This window comes from Prionailurus bengalensis, chromosome D1 (genome assembly GCF_016509475.1).
Source record: "Prionailurus bengalensis isolate Pbe53 chromosome D1, Fcat_Pben_1.1_paternal_pri, whole genome shotgun sequence".
In the NCBI taxonomy this organism is placed as follows: domain Eukaryota; kingdom Metazoa; phylum Chordata; class Mammalia; order Carnivora; family Felidae; genus Prionailurus; species Prionailurus bengalensis.
The window spans coordinates 53,887,462-53,914,618 of NC_057346.1; the positions used below are offsets into that span (position 1 = coordinate 53,887,462).

At 36.9% G+C, this 27,157-nt stretch overlaps 1 protein-coding gene across 1 annotated transcript in view; it reads left to right on the forward strand.

Moving 5' to 3' along the window:
* Nucleotides 1–27,157, forward strand: part of NARS2 (asparaginyl-tRNA synthetase 2, mitochondrial) — a 134,768-nt gene that overhangs the window by 68,687 nt on the left and 38,924 nt on the right. Inside the window, exons 7-9 of the mRNA XM_043580121.1 lie at nucleotides 22,052–22,184; nucleotides 26,058–26,156; nucleotides 26,261–26,298. Of these exons, the coding sequence (XP_043436056.1) occupies nucleotides 22,052–22,184; nucleotides 26,058–26,156; nucleotides 26,261–26,298 (270 nt within the window). The remainder of the gene's footprint in view (nucleotides 1–22,051; nucleotides 22,185–26,057; nucleotides 26,157–26,260; nucleotides 26,299–27,157) is intronic.

Genomic DNA, 27,157 nt, shown 5'->3' on the forward strand with positions numbered 1-27,157 from the left:
GTCATGGAGGGAAGAAGACCATGTGAAGACAGAAGCAGAGATAGGAGTGATGCTGAGGAATGCATACTAAAGATTGCTGAGAGGCACCAGAAACTAGGAAAGTTCCTCCTTAGAACCTTACAAGGAGCATGGCTCTGCCAACACTTCGATTTCAGATTTCTAGCATTTATAACTGTGAGAGAATAAATGTGTATGCTTTTACGCCTAGCATTTTGTGGTAATTTGTTATGACCACCTTAGGAAACTAAAATAACTTTTAAGAAAGTATAAATCATGAAGTGCTAATTTAAGAAATAGTTAAAACGGCTCAACAACAGACTCCTAGCTGTAGAGAACAAACTGATGGTTACCAGAGGGGTGGTGGGTGGGAGGGTGGGTGAAATAGGGGATGGGGATTAAGAGTACACTTATCTTGATGAGCACTGAGTAATGGATGGAACTGTTGAATCACGATATTGTACACCTGAAACTAATATAACATTGTATGTTAACTCTACTGGAATTAAAATTTTCTTTAAAAATTCTTCCTCTTTCCAGGTGCCTGGGCGGCTCAGTCGGTTAAGCGTCCGACTTCGGCTCAGGTCATGATCTCACAGTTCGTGGGTTCGAGCCCCATGTCGGGCTCTGAGCCTGGAGCCTGCTTCAAATTCTGTGTCTCCCTCTCTCTCTGCCCCTTCCCGGCTCGAACTCTGTCTCTCTCTCTCTCTCTCTCTCTCAAAAATAAACATATAAAAAAATTTTTTTAAAAACTTCCTCTTTCAAAATAACAACACATTGCTCAACAAAGAAACTTAAAAATTAAAACTGGATATAATGGACCTTGGCAATGAACTGAGGGTAAAATTAATTATGAATCATCCAAACAGTGGAATGCTGTACAGCTTTTAAAACTGATGATAAAGCTTTACACCATGTTGTTAAAAGGGGGAAAATGGTTATGAAACAGAAAGTAGAATGTGATTCCAGGTTTTTATAATGTGTATGCATGTGTGTGCAGGAAAAATATACATCAGTGTTCAACTAATAAGCAGTGGCCATCTCTGCTAATTTTTATTTTATCCTTTAAGTTTGTCTTTTATTCAGATCCAAAAAACTAGTATTTATTACTTTTTTAATGAGAAAAAATCAGCTGTTTTCCATTGTGGGGACAAAGAGGAATCAGCTTACACTTCAAGTTGATTTTATTCTAGTTTGATTATTTGCTTTGTGATTGGTATGAGCAATCTTAAACTCACTCCCGTGGGTCATCTCATCAGTTCACATGCTGAGCTCACAAGCCATGAAACATTCATACTCAGGATGTACTCATCCTGTTAAGTGGCTGTTGTAAGGATGTCAACATGTGAACCTGAGTTACAGAGGTATCCTTTATAATTGAGTGTGAACTGTCTTCCCATCCCATATAACTTTCTCATTCCTCATCCACTTGATGCTTAGATGATTATCTGAACTTTGTTAATTTATACTTCTTTGGTTTTCAAGAGTTTTTTGATTATAGCTATTATTCATTCTGTATGTTTTTGCACATGCCTGTTTCTAATGCCCCTCCCTGTAGCAGTAGACTGCTTTTTTTCCATATCTCATTTCTCCACAGCTCAACTGAAAGCAGACTTTCTCCTTGAGTCCTTCCCTGCTTTTCTCAAATATTATTTTTCTCTTTTTTCTTACAGTACTCACCTATCTCATGTCCTAAAGGAAAAAAGTTCCTCTTAACATTTAGCCAGTTTTTAGTTCTTTTCATGTCTACCTCAGATTATAAACATCCTAAATATTTATGTCTACTAAAATTAGTAGATATTTAGTAAGTATTGGTAAATTGAATTCTCATTCTTCCAAATTTGTCTGTATAGTTTCTGCTATAAAATCACGTCCACACCAGAGTTAAATATATATTAATCACTTCTTTTACTCTATTTCATGGAAAAGATATCACCATGAAACTTTGAGATCTTTAATTACCTAATTTCATGAATAATGAAATAGGAATAATGAATAATGATGGTTCTTTATGCTGTTCTCTTGATATGATAATGGGACCTTAAAGCAAAGAGATTTCTTTTTAGTGTATTATGTATGTTAAAAATTAACTATTTTGGGGCGCCTGGATGGCTCAGTCAGTTAAGTGTCCGACTCTTAATTTTGGCTTAGATCATGATCTCACTATTTGTGAGATCAAGCGCCATGTCAGGGTCTGACAGTGCAAAGCCTGCTTGGGAGTCCCCCACCCCCCTCGGTCCTTCTCCCCTGCTTGCATTCTCTCTCTCTCTCTCTCTCTCTCTCTCTCTCTCTCTCTCTCTCAAAAATAAATAAACTTTAAAAAGGAAAAAAAATAAATTTTGGTAGAAATATGAATTTGCAGACTCTTTGTATAAAAGACTCAGGAACTTCATTGTCTCCTTACCAATGTCTTCATTTGTACAGTATAGCTAGCAGATGAGCATTTCAGGCAAATTGAGCAGTAAGTGCAGAGGCTTTTCATTTTTAGTAGGAATATTTAGTTTGGGTGCAGTACAGAGATTGTGAATATTTGGGTTAACCAGGGGTTGGGTATTGCCAAATGAGATTGATGGAAGTAGATAGGTACGGAAGGTCATGATCAAGAAGGAGTGAGGAAGTAAGGGTGGTGGGTGATGATGGAAAAAGTGGTGGATTTAAAGAATTGGAGGTCTCAATGAAGAATCATTGGTATGGAAGTGCTAGGTAGGGTTAAAATCTGCACAATTATGAGGTAATGGTCAAAGAATGGTGTTGTGAAATTCGTATCTCCAATGTGAAATCTCTGCTCGGTTCCCACCTGTGAAATGCCAGTTGTCTTCTCCAGTTGGCTATTGTTTAACCATCTCAACATGTTCAAAACTAAATCCATCATCTTATTCCCTCAGTCTGTTTTTTCCTTCTGAATTCCCGATGCCAGGAAATGGTACTACCTTCTTTCCAGTTTGTGTTAATCTTTCCAGTAGCTGTGTTAATATCATCCCCAACTTTTCTTTTTCAACACCCATTGCATCTTTTCAGTCATTTGCATGTACTTCATTTTGCTTCAGCTATCCTAAACTGCTTATAACTGTCTAATCACATCCTGTTTAATATACAGGTGTTTCTGTGCCTTTGTTGTTATTCTGCCTGGAATGTCCCCATGCCTTTGTCTAGCTAACCCCTGCCTATCCCATCTAAACTCAGCTTAAAAATGATCTCTCCCAGGGACGCCTGGGTGGCTTAGTGAGTTAAGCATCCGACTTCAGCTCAGGTCATGATCTCATGGTTTGTGGGTTCAAGCCTCATGACGGGCTCTATGCTGACAGGTTGGAGCCTGAAGCCTGCTTCGAATTCTGTGTCTCCCTGTCTCTCTGTACCTCCCCACTTGCGCTCTCTCTCAAAAATAAGTAGATATTAAAAATTTTTTTTAACTTAAAAAAAAGTCTCTCCCAGGATCCCCACTCCCACCCCCACATCTTACTTGTTTAAGTGTACTTCTTTTGTACATCCATGTTGCTTTATTCTGTTTTATAACACTGGAATCACTGATTTTTTTCTCTGTTGATTAGACTCTGAGCTTTTGGATGTAGGGACTGTTTAATTTTGTAACATTATTAATACAGAATCAAGACTTTAATACCTGTTGGAAAGGACTTCTATCAATCCTATTTATAAAAAACTTGTAATTACCTGTTTATATGCTTATCTCCCAATTAGCCCACAAATTCCTCAAACTGTATCATGTTCCTCTTTGTCTTCATAATTTCTTTTGCTATCATTTGCCTGATTCAGAGCTCAAAAATCAATCTCCGCTTGACTGAACATTTGTTGAGAGTCAGCTGTGTACCAAACACTAGGTTAGGTGCTGGGATACAGAGATGAACACAACAGATAGGATCCCAGCCTTCATGACCCTGTACAATCGAATGAGCATGATAGGCATTAAGTAAAAAACTCACAGCATGGTAACTGTTATATATACAAAAGACTGTCCTGAGGCAAGAACAGCATATGGCAAGGGAATTTCAACATTGTCTAGGTCGAATTGAATTTAGAAGTAACCTTATCAGTGGAATGATTACATGAGAGTGCATTTTAAAATGTCATTTATGGGGCGCCTGGGTGGCGCAGTCGGTTAAGCGTCCAACTTCAGCCAGGTCATGATCTCGCGGTCCGTGAGTTCGAGCCCCGCGTCGGGCTCTGGGCTGATGGCTCAGAGCCTGGAGCCTGTTTCCAATTCTGTGTCTCCCTCTCTCTCTGCCCCTCCCCCGTTCATGCTCTGTCTCTCTCTGTCCCAAAAATAAATAAACGTTGAAAAAAAAAATTTTTTTTTAAAATAAAATGTCATTTATATTTAATGACCCCTGGCTGTTATATTTAGTTTGGATTCTATTGCTTTTCTGTTCTTGGAACAACAGGAATCTAGTTAATACAACTTTAGAGCATTTTTGGTATACAGACTTTTAGTTACCCCAGTACATGTTATCTGTATTTGGTTGTGGAATGTCTTTTGGTACTTTAATGTCTTGTGTAATACACTATCCTTGAATGAATTATATTTAGCCAAATCATGAAAAGCTAGTAAACTGTCTAGCTTTTCTGCCCTGTTCCCTTATCTATTTCCAAATACTTACAATCTTTTATTAAACTTTGTATGAAAAGGTAGTGACTTCGTATCCTATCTGACTTTAGGGCAACAGCCAGGATGAGAGGGATGTGGACATGATGGTCTAAAGAAATGGTTGAAGAATCTGAGTAAGTTTAGCATAGGAAAGGCAAAAGGGAGACATGATTTAAAATGTTTTCCAATCTATTTGTTGGGCTTTGGTTACAGCCCTGTGTACAGATGAGTAAATGATTTTTTAAAGAAGAACTTTATTGAGATATAACTAACTTACCATAAAATTCACCCTTTAAAATTTATAATTCAGTAGTTTTTACTATATTTGCAAAATTGTGCAACTGTAATTAGGGCCCAGGGATGCAGGAGCACATGGCTTTGGAGGTCCCAAACAGACCAGGTTGAGCCCTTTGCTGCTGGCAAAATCCAAAGGCGGAAAGACAGGTGGTGGTGAAACAAGGCAGGAATTTATATCAGTGAGGACCATGTTGGGAAAATAGCAGACTAATATCCCAAAGGCTGTCTCCAATGTGCTGAAAATACTGGCAGGTTCATATACGGAAGATGTGGGACAAAGATTGGTGAGTGTGTGCAGGTGGGCGGTAAAGATCAGGTCAGTCATGGTTTTGGAGTCAGTCATGTGGGGGCTTGCTGAAGTCAGGGCAGTCAGTGCTCAAGAGGGTAGTTTTGGTTCCCATCACAGGATGCTTTACCCATTGGGTCTTTTGCCTGAGTGAAAAGATAAGCTGGAAAGAACTTCAGTTAGAAAGTATAGTCTGAAGTCAAAATAGAGGCAGTTTAAAGCACAGCTGGGTCCTCTTTCACAACCATTACCACTATCTAATTTTATATTTTTTATAGTTTCATTACTTATCCATTAATAGGCACCACCCATTCCTCTTCTCCCCAGCCCCTGGCAACCACTACTGGATTAGAAACAGTGGGAGTGGGGCCCAGCAATCTGTGTCATGGCAAATCTATCAGGTGAGGATGATGCTGAGGACTACTGCTCTGGAGAAAGACTCTTCCCTGGCTGATGGCGACATCTGGCTTCCAGCCATTCTGTGGGAAGTGTGAGAGGGCTGACAGTTCTGTATGTAAACTCAATCAGTGAATCTCCATTTCCCCCATCTCCAGCCTCACCAAGGTTCTGTGTGCAGTTCACCTCCTGTCTTCTGCAGCATACTTAACTCTCTATTCTAGGTAATGGTTTCCAGACTTTGACACGTTGGTCATCACTCAACAACTGTTTCTTCAACCAAAGATTGGTTGAAGTCTCTTGTCCCCTGAAGACCCTCTTCCCCTTTCTTCCTTTTAACTTATTATTATTTTAAGATTGTCTCAGGAAGGAGTGAATGTAAATATCTGTGTTTTTTTTTTTTTTAAGATCTAATTGTCTTTATGAAATGATTCATGAATCGGGCATTACCCCATCTAGCAAGTAGAAGGGGGACTCCTATAAATATCTGTGCTCAATTTACTATTTGAACTTCATTTTTATTAGCTTGAGTGGTAATGATTTACTTTCATTTCTCGTTAGGCTCTGCATTATTTGTGTGATGAGTTAGTGCCTTTGTCTAACGCATTATTAACTCTGCAGTATCAGCATACCACCTTGCAAGTCTAAACATGGGCTTCTCTACCTATTTCTAGTATTGCATTCCTTTGTGAAGGCTGTTACTAATTTTCCTTTTCTCCACTTCAGGTGTATCAGAGAATCAGCCCCATTCTTCTTTTATCTCAGGCCTGGCTGAGCAAAATATCTAAAGGATTGAATGCCTTTGAAATAAGCACGTTTGCTGTGAGTTAAAAAAAATTACCAGTCAGTCCTTTGAGGAATGACACAAACAGAACTCATTTTGCATAAAATGCAATGCCTGTTAGCATTGTCTAACAGGTTACTATAGTGAGGTATCAACTAATCTGTAGTAATTTAAGCATTATGGACGGTAATTGGAGCTATAAAGAGCAAAACTGATATTATTATTGTCTACAATTACTGTGTAATCTTGTCCAAATTCTGTTTTGCTCTGGTGGGTTTAATTACTTTTTTAGGAGAAGGGGGAAAAAAAATCTGTTTATTACATGCTTGTAGAATTTAAGTTGGGTTGGGAACAGAGAAAATTTGTGTCGTTTGTCTTTTTTTCCCCCCTAGCTTGTTTTCTTCTACCTAAAAATAACTCTGGGTACTCATTTATTCGGTAATAATTTTAGTGTTTACCCAGATGGTATGTAACTGTGTTGGACACCAAGGAGAATGTTAAAAATATGGGACAGACTTGTCAATTGACATATAGAGGGTTGCCAGTGCTATTACAGAGTGAAGTAGCTACTGAGATAATGTTATCCCTACCAGAAAGTACTGAATTTGTCCAAGCAAATTGTCATATAGTCAAACTTAAATTAGAATTCTCCTTTTAAAAAAAAAACGAAAAACAAAAAAAACACTTTTTTCTTTTTTTAAATGTTTATTTATTTTAGAGAGAGAGGCAGGGGAGGGGCAGAGAGAGAAGGAGACACAGAATCAGAAGTAGGCTCCAGGCTCTGAGCTGTTAGCACAGAGCCCGATGTGGGGCTCGAACCCACGAACAGTGAGATCATGGCCTGAACTGAAGTCAGATGGCTTAACCAACTGAGCCACCCACGTGCCCCAAATTAGCATTCTCCTTTTATACATACTAGTTTTGTAAGTTTCTCTGAGCCTCCACTTCCTAACTACTAGGATGAATAGTAATGGCCACCTTGCAGAGCTATTGTGAGAATTAGATACTGTGTGCAGCCCAGTGTTTATCACAGTTTGACGCTGAAATGGTAAGTGCTGTGATGATGGTCCTTATGACATCTGGGACCTGTAGAACCCAGGGTGATTATAAAGAAAGAAGCCAAGGTGTTGTAACCAGGAAAAATAGCAGGCAGCCAGTTTCATAAGAGTAACAGCACTGGCGTTTATGCAAAGCAGAAGACTGAGACAAATAGTGAGTCTGCCAGAATTCAAAACTCACAAGACAAGACAGGTCAGAAGGTTAAACTATACCAGTACCTTGGAATGAAGGAAGGGATTAGGACACAAAAATAAGATACCTTTCAGAATTTGAAGACCAAATCAGAAATAAACTCTGAGAGCAGATCAGGTCATAATCTACCCTAAGAGCTGTGGTCAGCTGTGTTGACAATGAGACATCACTGAGTTCTGGAATCTCTTGTTCTTTGAAGTAGATGATTGCTATGCCCCTTCTATGGTTCCAGGAGCCTGACACTTCACCTTTTATAGTGTAGTGATTAGAACTTAAGTAACAGGCCAATTGAGTAATTAAGCCAATGCATGAATAAGCGCTTTTTGTTATTGTTGTTTCTCAATCAACTTTATTGAATATACTTTATATACGAGAAAACCACCCATTGTAAATGTACAGTTCAATAAATTTTGACAAATTAATAAAGCCTTATAACCACTACTGTAATAAAAATAAATATTTCTATCACCAAAATAAAAGTCCCCTGTTTCCCTTTGCAGGCAGTCTCCCTCTCTGGCCCCAGGCCCTAAGCAACCATTGATCAACTTTGTGTTGTCACAGACTAGAATTTTCCTTTCCTGTAAGACTCCTGGGTGGCTCAGTTGGTTAAGCATGCAACTTCGGCTCAGGTCATGATCTCCCGGCTTGTGAGTTTGAGCCCTGCATCGAGCTCTGTGCTAACAGCTCGAATCCTCGAACCTGCTTCAGATCCTTTGTCTCCCTCACTCTTTGCCCCTCTCCCATTCATGTACTGTCTCTGTCTCTCAAAAATAAATAAACATTGAAAAAAATTTATTGAATTTTTCTTTTCTAGAATTTCATATAAATAGTATTTATATAATTTGTTTAGGTTTATATAAATAGTATTATACAGTGTTTACTTTTTTGTATTTGACTTCTTTCACTCAACGTAATGCTTTTGAGATTCATCCAGTAGTTTGTTCCTTTTTGTTGCTAAATATTATTCCATTGCATGAATATACAATTTGTTAATTCACTTACCTTTTGATGGACATTAGTTTCCAGTTTGGGGATATTATAATGAAACTGTATAAAAATTTATGCACAAGTCTATGTGTGCACATATTTTCATTTCCTCTGGGTAAATACCTAGGAATTGCTGGATTGTATGGTAAATGTGTGATTAATTTTATAAGAAACTGCCCAACAGTTTTGCAAAGTACTTGTATTATTTTATATGCCCACCAACAAAAGATGAGAGTTCTATTTGATCCACGTGTTTGACAAAAATTGATGTTGTCAGTATTTTTTTAGTCCTTCTAAGTATATGTCTCATTACAGTTTTAATTTGCATTTCTGTGATGACTAATATTGTTGAATTTTTTTTTCTCATGTGCTTATTGGCCATTTATGTATCTTCTTTTGTTAACTGTGTTTTCAGTTCCTTTCCACATTTTTGTTAGGTTCTTTGTCTTTTTATTATTTAGTTATAAGAGTTATTCATATGCTTTAGATACTAGTCCTTTATCATATGTGTGTATTGTACATACTTTCTCCCAGTGTGTCTTGCTATTTCCATCTTTTTACAGTACCTTTTGAAGACTAAAGTTTTTTTTTTATTTTGTTGATACATACTTACTCACTTTTTTCTTATTTGATTCATGATTTTTATATCTTACTCAAAAGGTTACAAGGATTTTCTTCTATTTTTTTCCTTAAGAATTTTGTCATTGTAGCTTGTACATTTAGGTCTGTGATTTCCCCTCCTAGTCTGTATAAGCCTTGAGGGCAAAGGCCATGCCTGATTTATTTCTTTTTTATAGTGGTTAGTAGCCTAATGTTTGTTTAATGAAGAAATAAATAAATATGACTTCATAGTAGATAATGATTGTTGTAAGATAGTTAGGCCCTAGGCTGCTATATCTATTTCTTCTTGGTTGGTTGCTATGACCTGTAGGCTTGAATTACTTCTGTACTTTTGACTTTTTTCACCAATCTTTCTACTTAAAAAAAATTTTTTTCCATCAAAAAATACATTAACACACCTGGAATAATATATTGGATCTGTTTAGATATTTTAATGTAACATTATTTCATTTAACAGAATTTCGTTTTACCGTCCCATATTGTTGGTATGAATTTCTTTTTGTATGAATTTAGAAACTTTGGTATTATTAAAAATTATTTTACATCACCTATAAACTATGTACATGAATTACAGAAACCACTTGTATGTATTTTGCTTTAGTAAGACAGATTTGCTTCCTTTTTTATAAAATAAAAGGAAATTTCATTTTTGCTTCTCGAAAAGAAATTGGTAATAAGACACTCAGCCAGCCATGGTTTTTTGCTTCTCTCTCACCAGTAGAAATTGGTAACAAATAAGCTCACTCACATTTGTTAGTTGATAATCGTATTCATTTCTCCTGATGTCAGTTCCCACTTTATCTCCTATTGTATACCCCTGCACTGAAAAATTAAAACCCATATTTTGCCACTTGAAACAGGTGCATAGGACAGATAAATATACATGTGTCACATAAATCTCTACAATTTGGAGAATATGCAAAACCTGAGCCAGCCATATTTCACATTTAAGAGGCAAATTTAGTGTGTGGATCATGATGGAGGTTGGAAGATAAAGATAAAAACCTAAATGTTTTTGTTTCTGTAACATCTTTTAGTGACTTTTACTTAGTTTCTTCAACTGGGTAATTATTCTGTGCTTTCCTCCTGATTCTACTTCACAGCAGTATAGTGCAAGATTCAGTGAGAACATTTGAAGTCTGGGAAGACTGTGCTTTGGGGACTACTGTATAAAGAATTATCTCAAAATTTACAAGCATGCCCATTGTAGCCAAAATATGTGTTTGATATGATAATACTGGTATTTCATATATAGCTATTGAGCATTGAGTATGACAGGAGAATTTGAAGATACCTGCTCAAATTGTTCAATCCAAAGTCTCCCTACCTTTTGTGTAGATTATACCATAATCCATATAATTAAAAGTATTTGTTTTTAGTATTATTCAGCACTCATTGTTTCTTTTTGGCATTTAGTGACGTATTTATAAGTGAAACCAAATCAAAAGATGGAAGAACTATTCATTGTATCATGTATCTGTTTTGAATGTTCCTTCTCAGGAAACCACTGTCATTGGAGAATAGTTGGTTCATCTTTTTTTTTTTTTTTTTTTTTTTTAAATTTTTTTTTTCAATGTTTATTTATTTTTTGAGACAGAGAGAGACAGAGCATGAACGGGGGAGGAGCAGAGAGAGAGGGAGACACAGAATCGGAAACAGGCTCCAGGCTCCGAGCCATCAGCCCAGAGCCCGACGCGGGGCTCGAACTCACGGACCGCGAGATCGTGACCTGGCTGAAGTCGGACGCCCAACCGACTGCGCCACCCAGGCGCCCTGGTTCATCTTTTGAAGATGATAAATGCAATGGCTTATAGTTGGCCATGGGATGATTTAATAGCCTGTCAAAGCCTGCTTCTCAGGGTTAGGTATGCACATAGATGGAAAGTTAAATAAAAGCTAGAAATATGGATTACTGAATAATTCTTAGGTTGTATAGCAGTGCCTTTCAGAAAGGCAGCCATTTTATCAGAAGAGGGAAACTATGGCTCCAAACACAAAGCAGGGCATTATTTTTTATAAAGCAACAGATATGAGACAGGGGAGGAGAGCCACAGGGACCTGACATGACAGGTCAATAGCTGTGGGTAAAGTAAAACATGTATGAGTAGGCCCCAGCAACTCTGGCCTCCTTTGATCCCTTCCCTCATGTCCCATTGTCTGAGCACATGTTTTTCTCAGTTGTTTATCTTCTGTATTCATTGAGAATTCAGCAGTCTACTTTGGTGCTAGACAGTAGGACTCACTGCAGCAATGGGAGTGTTCTGTATCTTCACTGTCCAATACAATAGCCACTAGCTGCTGTATGTGGCTGTTGAGCACTTGAAATGTGGCCAGTTTGAGAGACTGAATTTTTATTAATTTTACTTAATTTTAAGTAGTGTAAATGTTAAATAGCCATATATGGCTAGTAGTCACCATATTGAACAGTGCAAATTTAACTGACCTCTGGCCAAAGCATAAAGCATTGAAGTCATTCGTGTTACGTGCTGTGAGGTGCTAAGGTTTCTGTTGCCCTTAGCACAATAATAATGCTGGACAAATACAGGTACTCAGGGTGTGTTAATGTTTGTTGAGTTAAATTGAATGGACAGAGAGAGGAGAAAGGTAGGAAGTATGAAGAACTGTGTGGCATCGTAGTCAGGTGTTTGGGGCTCCGATGCCAATGCCTGCTCTTTAGTTTTAGTATAATTTTGTCATTTTTACTTTTTATTGTGTTCCATTAGTTTGTCCATCCTGTGTCTTTTTTGGTGCCTAAATATTGCATGGACACAAAATTACTTTTTAAATAGATGTGTAAGTAAAGTATAAAGAATAATGGTATATTCAACACTCTGGTCCTCCCAAAATGTTCTGTAGTCTCCTCTACATACTTTCCCCTTCCCTCCCCATGAGAACTAGCCACTAGCCTCAATTTTGTGTTTATCATTTTCTGTTCATAGTGTCATCACATATGTTCATAAACAACTCATTTTTTAGTTTCACAAGCTTTTGAATTTTGTATAAATGGAATCATCTGTGTGTATTCTTCTATGACTTCCTTTATTCACTTAATATATTCCTAATAGCCTCCACATTGTTACCTTATATTCATGTTGCATAATCTATTCATTTCCACTACTGTGGGATATTCCTTTGTATGAATATGCCACAAATCATCTATTTTATTATTGATGGGTATTTTTTCCTAGTGTTTTCCTAGTGCATTGTTGTGCAGCTCTGAAATCCCTGTATATGTCACTTGGTACACTCGTAAAAGATTTACTGCAGGGCCTAAATGGGTATTTCTCTATTCTGTGTCTTCCTTTTCTCCTCTCACCCATCCTTTCCTTCCCCCTCCTCTTCCTCCTCTTCTAGAATACAGGGAAAATGAATGCAGAGAAATAGAGATTTTTCTGCATTATTTCTGCAGGCCAAGTGTTCCTCTAAAAGCATCTTGCCTCTGTTTCTAGTCTGTCATGGTCTCTTTATGCTTTTGTGTTCATAGAACAAGCTCTGATTTGGAGTTGGTCAAGAATATTAAAAATGTCTTATTTCATTCTTAGTCTATAGCTCTTATGCAAATGGTACCTCTGTACCAATTATTTGTCCCTTTTATGTTGCATTATAATTGGTAATTAGAAGGTCTACATCAGCGGTTCTCAACTCTAGCTGTCCATTAGAATGTCTGGAGAGAAAGAAAGAATGTCTGGCAAGCCTTTTAAAAAATATAGGTGCATCATATTTCAACGCAAGCCCCCAGAAAAACAGATTTAATCGGTCTGCAGGTGGGACTTGGTCTCATGATTGTTTTTGAAGAACCATAACTTATTCTACACAGTCAAGATTGAGAACCCCCCGCCCCCCCTCCAGATCGGATGTTCTCAAAGTGTTGTCCTTGGACCAGCAGCATCACTTGGGAGCTTGTAGAAATATGACCTCTCAGGCCTACCCTAAGACCTACTGAAGCAGAAACCTTGAGTGTGGGGTCCAGCAAGCTGAATTTTAACAAGCCCCAGGGAGTCTAATGCTGCTAAAGTTGTAGAACCACTGCAGTACATCATTTAAGCATTTACAACAAAACTTCCTTTTACTCAGTCAGTAAACTGACTGAATCCTTTTAGAATCCACAGTGTTCCACAACAGCTTTAGACCAGAGAGTAGCTAAAGGAGGTAGGGGGGAAAGACACATGCCAAAAAGAAGTCATTTTGGGTAAATCTCTGAGCCTGAGCAAAAGGGATCTTAAAAGCTATAAACTTTATTGGATGTGTTACCATTAGGTTGTAACCTAAAATGGAATGAAAAAGTATCCTGATTGACCATCAGTGCTTACTAAGAAAGGGCTGTAGGTAGAGGAAAGCGTAAGATGGGAAAGAGCAGCCGTAAGTGGTCGGAAGTGACAGTCTCCGAGATTGCAAGCAGCTGAAAGAGGAGTCAGAAATAGCCACCAAGAACAGGATGACCATGTTGTATAGTGTTTTTTGGGTAGCAAGGATACAATAAAATGTGTGAAGTACCTCATGGACAATTAGTTCCTATAAACCTAAAAGAACTTTTTATTGTGATAAAATACACGTAACAAGAAGTTTACTATCCATGCCATTGTGCAACCAACACCGCTGTCTAGTTCCAGAACATTTTCATCACTGGGAAATCCCATACCCACGAAGCATTCACTCTCTATTCCCCCTTCTCCCTGGTCCTTGGCGCTCACACTTCTGCTTTCTGTCTCTAAATATTTGCCTGTTCTGGATATTTCACAGAAATGAAAGCTTACAATATGGGGCTTTTCATGTCTGCCTTCTTTAGTTTCAGCATAATGCCAAGGTTTATCCATATTGTGGGGTATATTAGTACTTCATTCCTCTTTCTGGCTGAATAATATTCCATTGTATGGATATGTCACCTTTTGTTTTTCCATTAGTCTGTTAACATACATTTGGGGTTTTCCCAAATTTTGGCTATCATGAATAATGCTGCTATGAACATTCATGTACAAGGTTTTGTTTCAACATCTATTTTCATTTCTTTGAGGTATATACTCAGAAGTAGAATTGCTGGGTCATATGATAATTCTATGTTTAACTTTTTGAGGGATCACCAGGCTTCTCCACAGCAGCTGCACAATTTTACATTCCTACAAGCTGTGTATGAAGAGTTTCTCTACATCCTCACCAAAACATGTTATCGTTCATTTAAGAATTTTAGTCAAGAGGCTTTCTAAAAAAGGATATCAATTAGGGAATCTAAACATTTTTTAGAGTAGTGGTTCTTAATCATGGGTTCACATAATAATTACTTTTGGAACTTTTAAAATATACTCATTGCCACCACCCTTCTGAGTGAAGGTCTCCAGAGATAAAGCCCAGAATGAATACTCCTCATTGAGAACCATTTTCTGAAATGGTGATTCTCAAGAATTTGGTCTGGAGATTCCCTGAGGCCTCTTGAGATCCTTTCAGGAGAGGCCTTTGAGATTAAAATTATTTTCATAGTAATACTAAGACAGTGTTTGCCTTTTTCATTCTCATTCTCTCATGAGTGTACATTGAAGTTTTCCAAAGTCTTCGTGACATGTGATAGCACAACAGATTGAATGCATAAGCAGATATGAGAATCCAGCTGTCTTCTATTAAGCCAGACATGAAAGAGATTTATAAAAATGTAAAACAGTACCACTCCTCTTATGAATTTTTATTAAAAAATGTTCTTTATGACTTATATGGGTTTATCATTGTTTTAAAATCAACACAGTTTTTTTAAATTTCTCAATTTTGATGGTAAATACTAGTGGACATAACCTACATAAACAAAATCCCTTTGAGATCTTCAGTAATTGAAAGTATAAAGAGGTCTTGAGACCGACCAAATGAGAACTTAGACCTTTGGAAAGAAAGGAAACAAACAAAAAAGTAGTTATTACCCATTTGTTGGACACTTACCATTTAGTTAATATGAGGTTAAGCTTTTCACATATTTTGTTTCATTTTATCTTTATAATAACTTCATGACATATGTATTAACTACATACATACATATGTATACTACATACTTAACCCCATTTTCACATGGAGAAATTTATTCTCAAAAGAAGTTAACTTGGCTAGTTTATAAGTGGAGGAGCCAGGATTTCAGTTTAAGTTTTTAGAGTACATGTTCTTAATCATTACCATAACCTTAAAAAAGTAAGGGTCATTTGTACAGGATGTAAGCCCAGGAAATTGTTGATAGTTCAATGCCATAATGACTCATCTACCTCTAGCATCAGGCCTCAGAAAGATAACCTTAGAAATCTTTATAGACTTCGATAATATGTAAATACCATGTGGTGCACGTACCACATTTTGTTCTCTTTAGTGGTCCTCATTATAAGGGCTGTTAAATACGAGAAGTATAAGAAGGATAATCTAGGTATGAATAGATGCAGTTGACAATGTTTAGCTTTTTTGGAAAAGTGATTTTAGTGTGTTATTGAAACAGGATAAATATTCATTTAGGACTGTCCGCAAATTATGGCCTTTTACAAAAATCTTATTTTCTAAGACCTCCTATCCAATCAGCCAGTCCTCTGAAGAGCCCATCATTGCAGGAATGATGAAGTGGAATAATTGTTCTAAATTGTTGGTATCCACTGTCACAAAAGCAAAAGAATCGGCTGTTGCTCTGTTTACATAGAATAAGACTTAGGGTGATTTTTTCATGTGATAATATTTCAGTTCATCAAGAAATAAAATCTTTGCTACATAGAGAAGTTCACCAGATCTAGTCCTTTTCAAAAATTTATTTGTTGACTATAGAGTAAAAACTAGTATATGGGCAGTCACTTTTCAAAAAACTGATTTTGTTATCTCCTAGTGCCTTCTGTGAAAAACTATTTTAGAAAATAGCAGAATTTTTTGCTTAGTAATTTCTATTCTGTTTACCATCTTCCTCATATTACTCCTCTATCCTCACCCCTAACCTAATGCTGTTTCAAATATTCAGTTTGGGGATCAGCACATTTTATGGAAAACAAGTTATTTGCTTATTTGACAAACTGTAATTGTCTGGTGTTGTTGGGCACTGGGTTAAGACTGAGGGTAATATGATGAACCAAAAAATAGATAAGGTAATGAAATCTATAGACAAATGAAGGAGATGGACAGACATTAAACAAATGATCACATCGATGTGTTTCTTTGTTTTTGTTTTTGTTTTTTTAATTTTAAAAGGTGCTGTGAACAGGAGTACATGGTATTACTAAAAAGAGCCTAATGGGAGGATTGACTTAAGAAGGCTAGAAGAAGATTGAAGACAAAATGAGAGTAGGGGAAGGTGTGAGTTGCATTTGTGACAAGTCAGCAGATCAGTCGAATAGCTGATATGCTTCTGGAGCCTAGAGAAGAAATGTGGGCAGGAGATATAAATGTGTGAATTGTATGCCGATAGGTGATTGATTGAAATTTGTTGGCTGAGGTGAGCTCATTTAGGGAGAATGCATACCGTGACAACAGAGGAGCCTCTAGTGACTAAGTATTGAGGAACTCTAGTGTTTAATAAACAGCTAGAGTAGAAGGTAAGAGACAGAGATGGACATCAAATAAATAGGAAAACTAGGAGAATACAGTGTTAAATGTTTCAAGAGGAGAGAATCTTCCAAGGAGAATCAAATATCCAGACTTTCCTATTAACATGCTTGTTCCTACCTTAGACGTGTGTGCTTGATGTTCCCTTTTCTGGAATGTCCTTCCCCCCCGGAGCAAGATGTTATCTCCTTGGAGAAGAGTAGCCAACCCTCCAGGATTGTAGTCAGATTCTCTTGATCTTTGAAGCTCGTTATACAGTTAAGATTAAATTTTGGTTGGGCCTCAAACTCAGTACTAAATCAAATATTTAGGAAACATTAAAGACAATTTTTTAAGAAATGTTTAACAGTGATGGTAGAGAATAATTTTTAGATTTGAGGATGCATCCGCCCTAAGGCATCTTGACATGAATTGTTGAAATGGTGAGAGCTCCGTCTTACACCCTTCCACCTAGTGTATCATTGGATGGTCAGAGGGAGAGGGGAAAGCTGAAAGGTAGGGGTCCGCTCTGTGGAAATAATGAATGGCAAATGTGTCATAGTATTGATAAGCCAGTGGATTCAAAGCAGTAGTAAAACAGATAATTTCTTTCTGAAAGATGGGAATACCATTTGACAAAGACTGTTTTAAAAGCTAGGTGAAAGCTGTGAGTTCATTTTAGTTCAATGGATGTTTTTTGAGCTGACCACAGACAAGTGATAGGAGGTTGGGAGTGGGGGCCTTCGGGAAAGTTGCTGATCCATCTTCTGCTGAATAAGTTCTTCCCCAGCTAAGGAACAGTAATTCCTCTATTCTTTCAAAATATGAAGATTGGCTCTTAAATTTTAGGGCCCAAAAGAATAAATGGCCAAGCACTCAGTGACCATTTTATAGTAATCCACTTACCAATTTATGGCTGTAGTACAACCTTTTTTTGGTAACTTTATTTTTTATTTTTAAAAAGCTGTTTTTGTAGTTAAGTTGGTTGATGTGTATTGAATGTACTTTTGTTATCTTAAACATCAAGTCCAAGCTCGTGGACTTTCCTTATATAGTTTGCCTCTCTCCATAATTTGGCACAAGAATGCTTTTTAGTGCTGAGTGTTTTCTTTCTCTGCTGGTCTCTTCTCACAGCAGTACTGGCCTTTCACCTGGTTTTGTGTCTTATTTTAGAAATGGTCTTGTTGTCAGATCTTATTTTAAATGTTGGTTAGTCCAAGCCTTGCTGCAAATGTCTTTCATATCTGTGGAAGACAGAAAAGAAGAAGTCAGCATAAATTAAAATACGAATGATTTCACATGGACCTAGAAACAAAATTGTTGTAAAAGACACTAGAGATTAATGCCAAGCTGCTCCTATCTCCCACTCATGCAAGAATTTGAGACCAGAAAGGCTAAATGACTTGCTAAAGGTTAGGAAATATTGATGAAAATTTATCATTCTTCTTACATGAAGGCAACATATCCTAGTAAGCTATAACTTTAACACATAAAACAAATAAACTATTCGTAAGGTAGATAAATATATCAATATAATAAATACAATACAATAAATATATCAAACTACTCACCCTGATTATCTCTGAGAAGAGTATGGGGGGAGGTGCATCATAAAGTTTTCTTTGTAATTCTCTGGGTCTGTCAGTGTTCAGTTATGAGCATCATTATTTTCATATCGTGATAAAGGCCGTGACCACTAGGATCAGATCTGGATTTGAATCTGGCCTGTACCACTTAAGAGGCTGCGACTCTGTGACTTAAGGGAAAGCTTCTTAACCTCTCTGAAGTTCCATTTCTTAGCTGGAAAAAGAGAAGTAACAATACATACTTTATTGAGTTAACTATAAAGGAATTAACTGTAAGGTTCTTACAGCTAGTGCGTGGCCCGCAAGGAGTACTTCTAACAGCAGCTGCTATCACTGGTACTACTGCTGCTGTCCCTACTTTTATAAGCGAACACTGGGCACTGGCATAAGATGTTCATTATGGAATGATTAAATGTTCCTCTGCTTAAAGACTAGATGCTGAATTAGGCAGTTTTGTACCATAGCTTCCAGATCATTTTAAATTTCTGTTAATTCAGAGGAAGCACATGGCCATCAGTTTTTACTTACCCTATTAGAATAATACTTAACTCTTGGGTACCTCAATCAGAGCCTGATCCATATTATAATTAAAATAAGAATCCCTGGCATTCTTCATTATTTTATACTAGAGCGGCTTACCCTACATTGCTAGGGAAAATTATTAACCATCGTTAAACTAAAAATCCCTATTGCTACTCATCTTTGGGCACCCAACATAGAATTGCCATGTGAGAAGCAGATGTCCTTTTGACTGGAACTTGTAGTTCTTCTTATAAACTATTTTCTCTGTAACTAGTATCTTAATACAGATTATATGTGTCTTTTGAAAAACAGTCTCATTGGCTTTCCTGGTATTTCAGGAAGATCACTGATGAAGTCTCAGAAAGAAATGTCATTTCATTTATGTAGATATACTACTGACAGCCTACCTAGAGATTGTGTAGTCACAGATTGGAAACCCAGGGCCTTATAATTTTTTAGGTTATTATTTGGGACAGGCCTAGATTGTTTGACACCTTTTAGGTACTGAGTAACAGCCACGGTAAAATATATCTGAGTATTTTTCTGTACATTATTTGTAATGTTACTGTTTGTGAGCATGCTGTACTTTTCCACTTTACAACTGAGGAAGCCTGTCATCATCATTAGTACTCATTCATTCAGCATGAGCACCTGTTTTATCTTAGGCACTGGAGATGTAAATATGAATAAAACATGATTCCTGCTCTGGAAAATTTCGTAGTTTATTGGGAGAGAAAGACACATACATGATTGCATTTCAAAGTGATATATTCTGTATAATACACGAACAAAATGTCATAGTCCTATAAAGGAGGGAACAGTAAATTTGGGGATGTATGGTAAGGTTACAAAGAGAAAGTGGCATTTGAGCCAAGTCTTGAAGGGTAGTTGGGAATTTGCTCTTTGGAGAGAGAGGAGCCAGTGATGGTCATTAGAGGCAGGGAACAGCCTAGCAAAGGCCTAAAGACTTGCCTGAGCATGCTGTGTGAGGGGAGTATCTTCAGCATAACCAGAGAAAAGGCTTTGAGAAAGAAAGTGAGTCAAAGTTAGGAGTTTGAATTGTATCATTTAAACAGTAGGGAATCATTGAAGATTTTTAAATTATGGCTGGTATAATCACACATGAGTTTGAGAAGTCATAGTAGCTTGGGGCTGGAGGAAGAAAGACAAGTGGCAGTCACCAGTTAAAAAGTTGTTGTAGTTCGGGGCGCCTGGGTGGCTCAGTCGGTTAGGCATCCAACTCTTGGTTTCGGCTCAGGTCGTGATCTCACAGTTGGTGATTTAGAGCCCTGAGTCAAGGTCTGTGCTGACAGCGCACATCCTGCTTGGGATTCTCTCTCTCCTGCTCTCTCTGCCCCTCCCCTGCTTGCACTCTCTCTAAATAAATTAATTAATTTTAAAAAGTTGTAGTTCTCCAGGCAATACATGAGAGTTCACACTAGCAGTATCTTTGAAGATTTAAAAAAAAAAAAAAAAGTGGGGGCAGGGGCACCTGGGCGGCTCAGTCAGTTAAGCATCCAACTCTTGATTTCAGCTCAGGTCATGATTCCAGGGTCATGTGTTTGAGCCCCTGTCAGGCTCCACACTGAGCAATGGGCACGCTTGGGATTCTCTCTCTCCCCCTCTGCTCCCTCCCCAACATGCACTCTCTCTCTCTCAAATAAAAAATAAAATAAAATAAAATAAAATAAAATAAAATAAAATAAAATAAAATAAAATAAATAAAATAATAAAGGGAGGGGCAGGTAGTCTCTGGATTTGCGAGTTTTCCTAGGTGTAAACAATATGATATGGGAAATGTGGGCAGTGGGAGAGCTGGTTTGGGTGATGAGGTGGAGTAACTGAGATTAATAGAATTGTGGAAAGTGAAAAAGGAGAGGAAGGATTGTTCTTTGTTTTTGTTTACTCTGGGAGCAGGGCAAGGATTTTCATTTTGCACAAGGTAGGGTCAGTGTTTTCAGGAACATTCTAGTAGGCACATCTGGATCTGAAGTTCAACAGAGAGGTTACCATAGTAATATTTTTGAGTTCTTATTGTTTATTTTTCCATTAAAAACTAAGGTTCTTGGAGGTTAACTGATTATGGTTTCAGGAAGGTGACTAGAACCAAAACATAAATTCCTAAGCTTCTTACCAACTAGGCCTCAACTAAAATAGCCTTTTGAAAGAAAAAATAAATATCTTGATTTCCATTATAATCGTCTTACTGTTTTATTTCCTAGAGTATCTTAAAAAAAAAAAGCCCAATGGTTGTGCGTGTGTGTGCGTGTGTGTGTGTGTGTGTCTATAATCTATTTTCTGCACTGTTTTCTGATCTTAGTGTTGTTTGACTAATGCCAGTCAAATGATGAATACTCCCGATAATAGCTGAGGAGTCCCAAGTCTCTTGTTTTGTCCTAGCAAAATCTTAAAATTCAAAGATTAGATAGTCCTCAGGAAATACTCAGTATTTCATATATGTTTGATTTAACCCCATTTGTTGGCCTGATTCCACATGAGGGAGACTCTAAGTGTTAAAGAATGAAAGTGTAGTGTCCACTTTTCTGCAGGAATTGAAAAGTAAGATTTCCCCCCACTATTTGAATTGTTGCGCTATGAGCTATTCTCTTGAATACCAGAGAATAAAGTAGACAGTTCTTCAAAATCCGTCCTCACCCCCAAGTTTCAGGGGTCATTCAGCGATCATTGAAACACTTGGGTGGTTGTGAAGGACCTGAGGAGGATTTGAGCAAGACAGACCACCATACATATCAGATACTCTTTTTTCACTTAAAAAAAAAATGAGCATACTTTATCCATGTGAAATTCTAGTTTTAACTGTGACTATATAGAATCTCTGTGAAGCTTGTTGGGCTGTGGTATTTTTCCTTTACTTTGTTCTTGATTGCTGCGAAGTGTAGTTGCCTGCTGTTTAAGGCAGCTGCAGTTGAGTGCGCCCAGAAGTGGTTGATTCTATATTTAGTAAGCCATAGGGTTTGTAAAGCATTTGCAAATTCCTTCGGGATAAAATGGTTTCTATAAATGTAACATTTTTAATGAAACTATTATTATCACCCATTAGAGAAATATAGCAGCTAATATGGGTGGATTTGTGACAAGACAGAGGCACAAAACCTTTTATACTTAAGAGTACACTGAGTGTTTTAAATACTTAAAATTAATAATGTGAATCCTGTTTTTATACTTTTAATCTTGAATTGCAGAGCTTTTACTCAAGTGTTTACCTTTGGTCCAACATTCCGAGCAGAGAATTCTCAGAGCCGGAGACACCTGGCAGAGTTTTATATGGTAGAAGCTGAGATTTCTTTTGTTGAGAGTCTTCAAGATCTCATGCAGGTAGGTATGCAAGTTTTAAAACAATTTCTGAATAACAGATATCTGTGAGATTGAAATGCTTCTGTGTACATCTGTGCATTATAGGTGTTCATGGAGTGAAGAAGATGGAGAACTAAATTTGATAAACATTAAGTGCCTTTAAAGTACAAGAGTCAGACAGATTTAAGCTCATATCCCAGCTCTGCCATTACTTTTGTTTTGATGTTATCTAACCTTGATGATCTTTAGCTCTCTCAACTATAAAATGAGAATAATAGTAACTATTTCATAAGGTTATGGGGAGGAGTAAATGAAATAATGTTTGTATAATGTAAAGCACCTAGTATTGGGCCTGGCATATGGCAGGCTCAGTAAATACTAGCTCTTGTTATTTGTTAGGCAAATAAATAAAACATCCTTATAGTTAGAGAAATGTCTCCATAGCTATATTGGAAAGCATGTACAGGAGCCAGCAGAGCTCTATTTGGGAAGAAGAGGGACAAGAGGTACGGCCAGAGAGATAGTCAAGAGTCAGATTATGAAAGAAAGACTTTGTAAATGCCATACTAAGTAGTTTGGACTTAAAGGAGAAAGAGTTCTCAGTTGGGAAAAGCCATTGTCTATTATAGTTTAGAAACATCTCTTACGTAACAATTTAATTATTTAGAGGGAGATAAAAATGGGGGTGGGAGCTTTTTTAGGAGGCTGAGGCCATAATCCAGATAGAGCACATAAGCTCTGAAGTTGGATGGACCAGGAATGTTTAGCTCCACCACTTACTTGCTATGTGACCTTAGACAAAGGAGTTAATTCTCTGAGCCTCAGTTTCCTCATCTGTAAAATGAGAGTAATAGTTCCTACATTATGTGGTAGTTCAGAGGATTACACAGATAATATATAAAGGCACATAGAATAATAATAGGTTATGGCACTTTGTACCCAGAAATGATTGTTGTTATTATGAATTGTCTCTCCAGTACCACTAATATCTTAGTTTGGATTTGTAAGTTCAGAATGTTTCAACTTTCATCAACTCTCACTTCTATTCATTTTATATCTTTCTACTCTTACCCAGTAAATGGCCCAATTCTACTTAAAACATAAATACCACGTATATCATCTAATAGAACGGACTTACTATTTTATTATCCAGTCCTGGTTGGATTTCCTAGTAAACAAACTATAGAGCAGATTTGGGGGTTGGGATTATTGGGGAATGCTCTGGAGAACAATATCTGTAAGGAAAGGAAGAAATCTGTATTGGGCAGAGGGAAAAGTTGAACTACAATGCATTTACAGAGGCCTTAGCTAATTCTTTGAGGAACTTTGGAGCTGGAATGTTCATAGTTGTCCCATAGGAAGACAAGGGGGTGGTGGGCCTTTGTTCTTTCCCTGTCAAACAGTTACCTGACATGGATTAGTCTTGGAGGAGACATACTCTTGCGTAAGACAGCACTCTTGGCCTGGCCAGTTCCTGAAGAGGAATCCAACCATGAGACATCAGCAGTTAATATTCCAAGTGGAGAAAAAACTCGTGGTCCTGAAGGGGTGTTTTGACCATACCCTACAGTATCCACTTACCCCTTTGACATCTCCCACTGATTGTTCTCGGATCAGTGTTCCCCAGGGGACGTTTTTGGTTGTCTCTCCTAGGAAGTGGATGGAAGAGACGGGTGAGTGGTTGCTACTGGCATCTAGTGGGTAAAGGCTAGGGATGCTGTTCAGCATGCTAAAATGCACAGGTCCCTCCCCCTCAACAAACAATTATCTGGCCAAAAATGGCAATAGTAATGCTGTCAAGTAGCTCTTTTCTAAATTGTGGGGATTCAGGATCTGAGACTCACGAGGAGGCTTAAAATTCCTTAAGCAGCTTTCAGTCTGAGCATACCACCCTATTCTGTATTACTCTTTGATTTAGACAGTGAGAGTATTGTAAGCAGTGGGACCACACCCTTTACTCCCTGTTTTTGCCTTGACTCTCTCTGTCTCTCCTGCCCAAACATAGATATCAGAGAAAAGTTCCAAAGACAAAAGTTAGATTAGAATTTATTAAACATGATAATCTTTGCTCTATAATTGTATATTCTGTAACTAAATAATTCTTATTTGGTATTCCACTGAGTGGTACTCAGCACACACTGTTGAATGATTTTTAATTAATTGAAATGCAAGCTTTTCCTTAAAGACAGAAGAAAGATGTGCGTCCCTGAAAATTAATCTTCTGCTTCTCTTAATTTTCTCCCTTTTATAAATTACATTCTGTGGAAATTATTATCTTGATGAAAATATGAAATCAGAGTAACAAAGGATTTTACCCTCAAGAGGTATAAACAAATAAATATTACTATTTTTGACCCATTGAGTAATATATTTTTAAAAACATCTGAAGGTTATGCTAACCGTTCAGTTAAGTTTCTGTTTTCTTCAAATATATTTATAGAGCATAGTCTGAAAGTCAAGGTTAGAGAAGGCAATGATTTTCTTCTTCAAATGGAAATTTACTGCTCATGTGAAACACACCAGTTTAACAACCCCAGTGGTCAAAGTCTTCATCTTACAGATAGGTGTATTGTACCCCTCACTAGTACAGGCTTGGTATCCAATCAACCTGTTTTTGTGTGTTCCCCATATGTGCCAGCTTTCGTTAGTGATTGAGGTATATGACCCTTCATAAATAATTCAGTTACTTTGTGATTTCTTTATCTCACTGTTAGATTGAAGGTAATATAGGCTCAAGGGAAAAGATCTTTAGCTTCCTTTTGTTCTTCTTTCATCAGGTTTTTCCTTACTCTTCTACAAAAAAATATATATATATATATATGTATATATATATATGTGTATATATATATATGTATATATATATACACATATATATATATATGCACGCACACACACACACACACACACTATATAAAAAATAAATGTATCTGGTTGTCCGTTGGTAATTAAGTATGTTCCTGTATCTGGTCATATTAAGTTAATTCAGTAGATGCTTGTGCCCCACCCTGTGGGTGCCATGATAGGGTGTACCAGAAATGCAAGAGAGGAAGGGAAGATACCTGACTTTGAGTCAGCCTGTACTTAATGAATGTCTGTATCTTTCTGAATACAACATTTAGAGGGCCTAATAGCTCCCTGACTTCAGACCAAGAATTTTAGTTTTGATTAGAAATATCTTCCATTCCACTTTTTTTCTTCTAACAAGAGTTTCTTCTGTGAGATGTCTGTGGATACTCCTAGTAGAATGAATTCTTACATACTGATTTGTGTTGTATCATGATTTGTGTTCTTTTTACTGTATGCTTTAGCAAAGCAAAAATCTATGTAGATTTCTCTCTCTATATATAAAATCTATATAGGTGTATCTCATTGCTCCTCCAATTTTAAAGTCAACTTTCATTTACCAGTGACTGAATGAAGCACTTCTCAAAGTGTCTTACTGTTCACAACAACTAATGTTTGTTGTATGCTTCTCTGAACCAGGTACTAAAGCTAAGTCTTACACATGGATTATCTCATTTAATTATCATAACAATCCTGTGAACTAGGTACCGTCATTGTCCTGATTCTACAGTGAGTATATTGCAGTTTAGAGAGATGTCAGTTTTGGCTGTTCGTTTAACATCCTGCTTCAATACTAAGTATTGAAACTATGAACAGAAGAGTCATACGGTTTTCTTTCTTTCTTTTTTTTTTTTTTACCCACTCTGGGAAGAAGTTGCACTGCCTCCCCAAAGCAATCTGGAAAACTGAACTAACTTGGTATAGTCCATTCAGGGATTAAGAAGCCTAATGGATTGATAGCCGCTAAAACCTGGAGATCAGTCCGCACCCTAAACAGGTTTTCATATAAAGTAGCCTACTTGTCAGGCAGTTCTATGTCATTTCTCTTAGGTTATGGAGGGGCTCTTCAAGACTGCAACAATGATGGTTCTTTCAAACTGTACTGAAGATGTTGAACTCTGTCACAAATTCATAGCTCCTGGTCAAAAGGTAATTTTGTGGACAAAGTCCAATCCATCTACTCTTTAAGTATATGAATTACATATAATAAATATAATTGCATTTAATAATTTTTTTTCTCTTTTCTTACCAAGGACAGATTAGAACATATGCTAAAAAACAACTTTTTAATGTAAGTAATTATACTTTCTCTGAACTTTGTTTACACTTTATCACAGTATATATTGCACTCCATTAATTTTTATATATATATAAATATATATATCTCCTTATCACAAGGAAGGCCCAGGTTTTAAATGTTTTTATAGCTCTTATGTCTGGTTCCTAGGTGATAATGTTTCATGAATAAATAAATGAATAAATCATAGCAAGATAAATGAACAGAGTAATTATTAATTGTATTAATGCAATTCAAACTAATACTTTAGTAATCAAAATTTGGCTCAATTAAAAAGCTTTTATTTTAATTCCCATATAATTAACATAGGGTATTATATCAGGTTCAGGTGATACAATGTGATTCAACAATTATATACGTTATTCATTGCTTATCAAGATAAGTGTATTTTTAATCCCCATCACCTCCCTACCTCCCCTCTGGTAGCCATCCGTTTGTTCTCTATAGTTAAGAGTCTGGGGGGTTTTTTGGTTCATCTGTTTTTTTTCTTTGTTTGTTTTGTTTCTTAAGTCCTACATATAAGTGAAATCATATGGCATTTGTCTTTCTCTGACTGACTTAATTCTCTTAGCATTATACTCTCCAGATTCATCCATGTTGTTGTGAATGGCAAGATTTTGTTCCTTTTTTATGGCTGGGTAATATTCCATCGTGTACATATTGATACCACATCTTCTTTATCCATTCATCTATCAGTGGACACGCTTCCATAATTTCGCTGTTGTAAATAGTGGTGCAATAAACATAAGCACGCATACATTTTTTTTCAAATGAGTGTTTTTTAATTTTTTGGGTAAATACCCAGTAGTGGAATTACTGGGTCATATGGTAGTTCTGTTTTTAATTTTTTGAG